Source organism: Carya illinoinensis, chromosome 3 (genome assembly GCF_018687715.1).
Source record: "Carya illinoinensis cultivar Pawnee chromosome 3, C.illinoinensisPawnee_v1, whole genome shotgun sequence".
Taxonomy (NCBI): Eukaryota; Viridiplantae; Streptophyta; class Magnoliopsida; order Fagales; family Juglandaceae; genus Carya; species Carya illinoinensis.
The window spans coordinates 28,681,059-28,682,662 of NC_056754.1; the positions used below are offsets into that span (position 1 = coordinate 28,681,059).

Consider the following 1,604-nt stretch of genomic DNA (forward strand, 5'->3'; position numbering starts at 1 on the left):
AGCTGATTTGGAGGTGCACTGCTAATGGCCAGTTCTCAATGAAAAGTGCATACCATTTATAGAAGAAGCTCAATAATCTTACAAAAGGGCAAATTTCTAACTCTACATCTAAGAGAGAAGAATGGTCTAGTGGTTGGAAGCTCAAAGTGCGTAATGTCACTAAGGTTTTTGTACGAAGTGCCTGTTTAGACTCCCTACCCAAAAACTTGAACTTGTCTAAGAAATAAATTTCGGAATCTCCAATGTGCCCTATCTATTTGAAAGAGGAGGTGTTTGTTGTTCATGTGTTTTGGAAGTGTAGCTTAGCAATGGATATCTCAAGTTAGTGCTCAAAACTTATCCAAAAAGGTACTCTCAGTGCAGATAGTTTTAGAGGACTCCTTGAAGGCCTTAGTGTAGTAGCTGAGCAGCATACTATGGAAGAATTTACTGTCATAGCAAGGAGAATATGGTTGAGAAGAAATGAGTTCGTATTCAAAGGCTCGTTGTTACATCCATCTTTGGTGGTGCAACAGTCAAAATAGTTACTGGTGGATTTTAAAGAACTGCAGTCAAGTAATAGTCCTGAGATTTAGGAGTCACTTGCATAGTTCTATAAATGGAAGCCCCTCCAAAATGTTTCTACAAAGTGAATTGGGATGCAGCTTTTAGCAAGTCTGGGGGCAGTATTGGTTTTGGCATTATAGTTAGAGAACATGAGGGAAAATTCATGGCTACTAAGAGGGTGAAGAGAGAAGGTTTCAGTGATTCTCTTTTGGCTGAATCAATTGGAGCTTTACATGCAACATTATTTGTTGTTGAACTTGGTATGAGGAAGATTGTTTTGGAAGGGGATTCCCTCCAAGCTCTCATCAAGAGTATCATTTTAAAATTTGAGCTATGGAATAGTGCAGGGATGATCATATCTAATGTTAAACAACACCTATGTACTTTTGACAGTTGGTTTGTTAATCATATTAGAAGAACTACTAATGGGGCTGCTCACATGTTAGCTAAGAGCTCTTTAGAGTTAGTGGAGGATAAGGCAGAATGATGTCCTGACATTATTCTAGTTGCTCAGCACAACATCCTAGTACAAGCATATTTAAAAAAAGCATATATATATATATATATATATTTAAAAATTAAAAAAAAAAAGCTCAATACACTAGACAATTCTAAGGTGTCTTTACGCCGAGGGGAATGAAAAACTTTCCCCATTTAGGCCAAGGCAAATAGAAAGCAGGGGAGAGAGAGAGAGAGAGAGAGAGAGAGAGAGGGCAGAGAGTTGTAAATAGTTGAGTTGAGATGAGATGAGATGAATTGAGTTGTAAATAGTAGTATTTTGTAGGCTCCATTGAAACTAGTTTAACTTTTTTAGGTTGTAATGAGTTTAACTATTTTATGAAAAATTAAAAAAGTAGTGAATCACATCAATGATTAGTTTGAAATAAATTGAGATGAGTTGAGTTTGGTTTAACAACCAAACACAACCTTAGAGAGCATGAGAGAGGGCAGAGGTGTGTCTTTTCATTTTTTTCAATTAAGGATTTTTACAAAATCACTAATTAACAAAATAAATTAGAAAAGTCCCCAAAAATATATAAATTAACAACATCCCCACA

The 1,604-nt window shown here is 36.0% G+C and overlaps 1 protein-coding gene across 1 annotated transcript; it reads left to right on the forward strand.

Annotated features, from left to right (window-relative positions):
* Positions 1 to 598: 598 nt before the first annotated feature.
* LOC122304691 lies at positions 599 to 1,033 on the forward strand. Its single transcript, XM_043116957.1, has one exon. It carries the CDS (start codon positions 599 to 601, stop codon positions 1,031 to 1,033), a length of 435 nt encoding a protein of 144 aa, XP_042972891.1.
* Positions 1,034 to 1,604: the final 571 nt, after the last annotated feature.

Bases quoted from the DNA above. Each gene is read 5' to 3' on its own strand.
- LOC122304691 (XM_043116957.1), top strand. From the start codon at position 599: ATGGAAGCCCCTCCAAAATGTTTCTACAAAGTGAATTGGGATGCAGCT.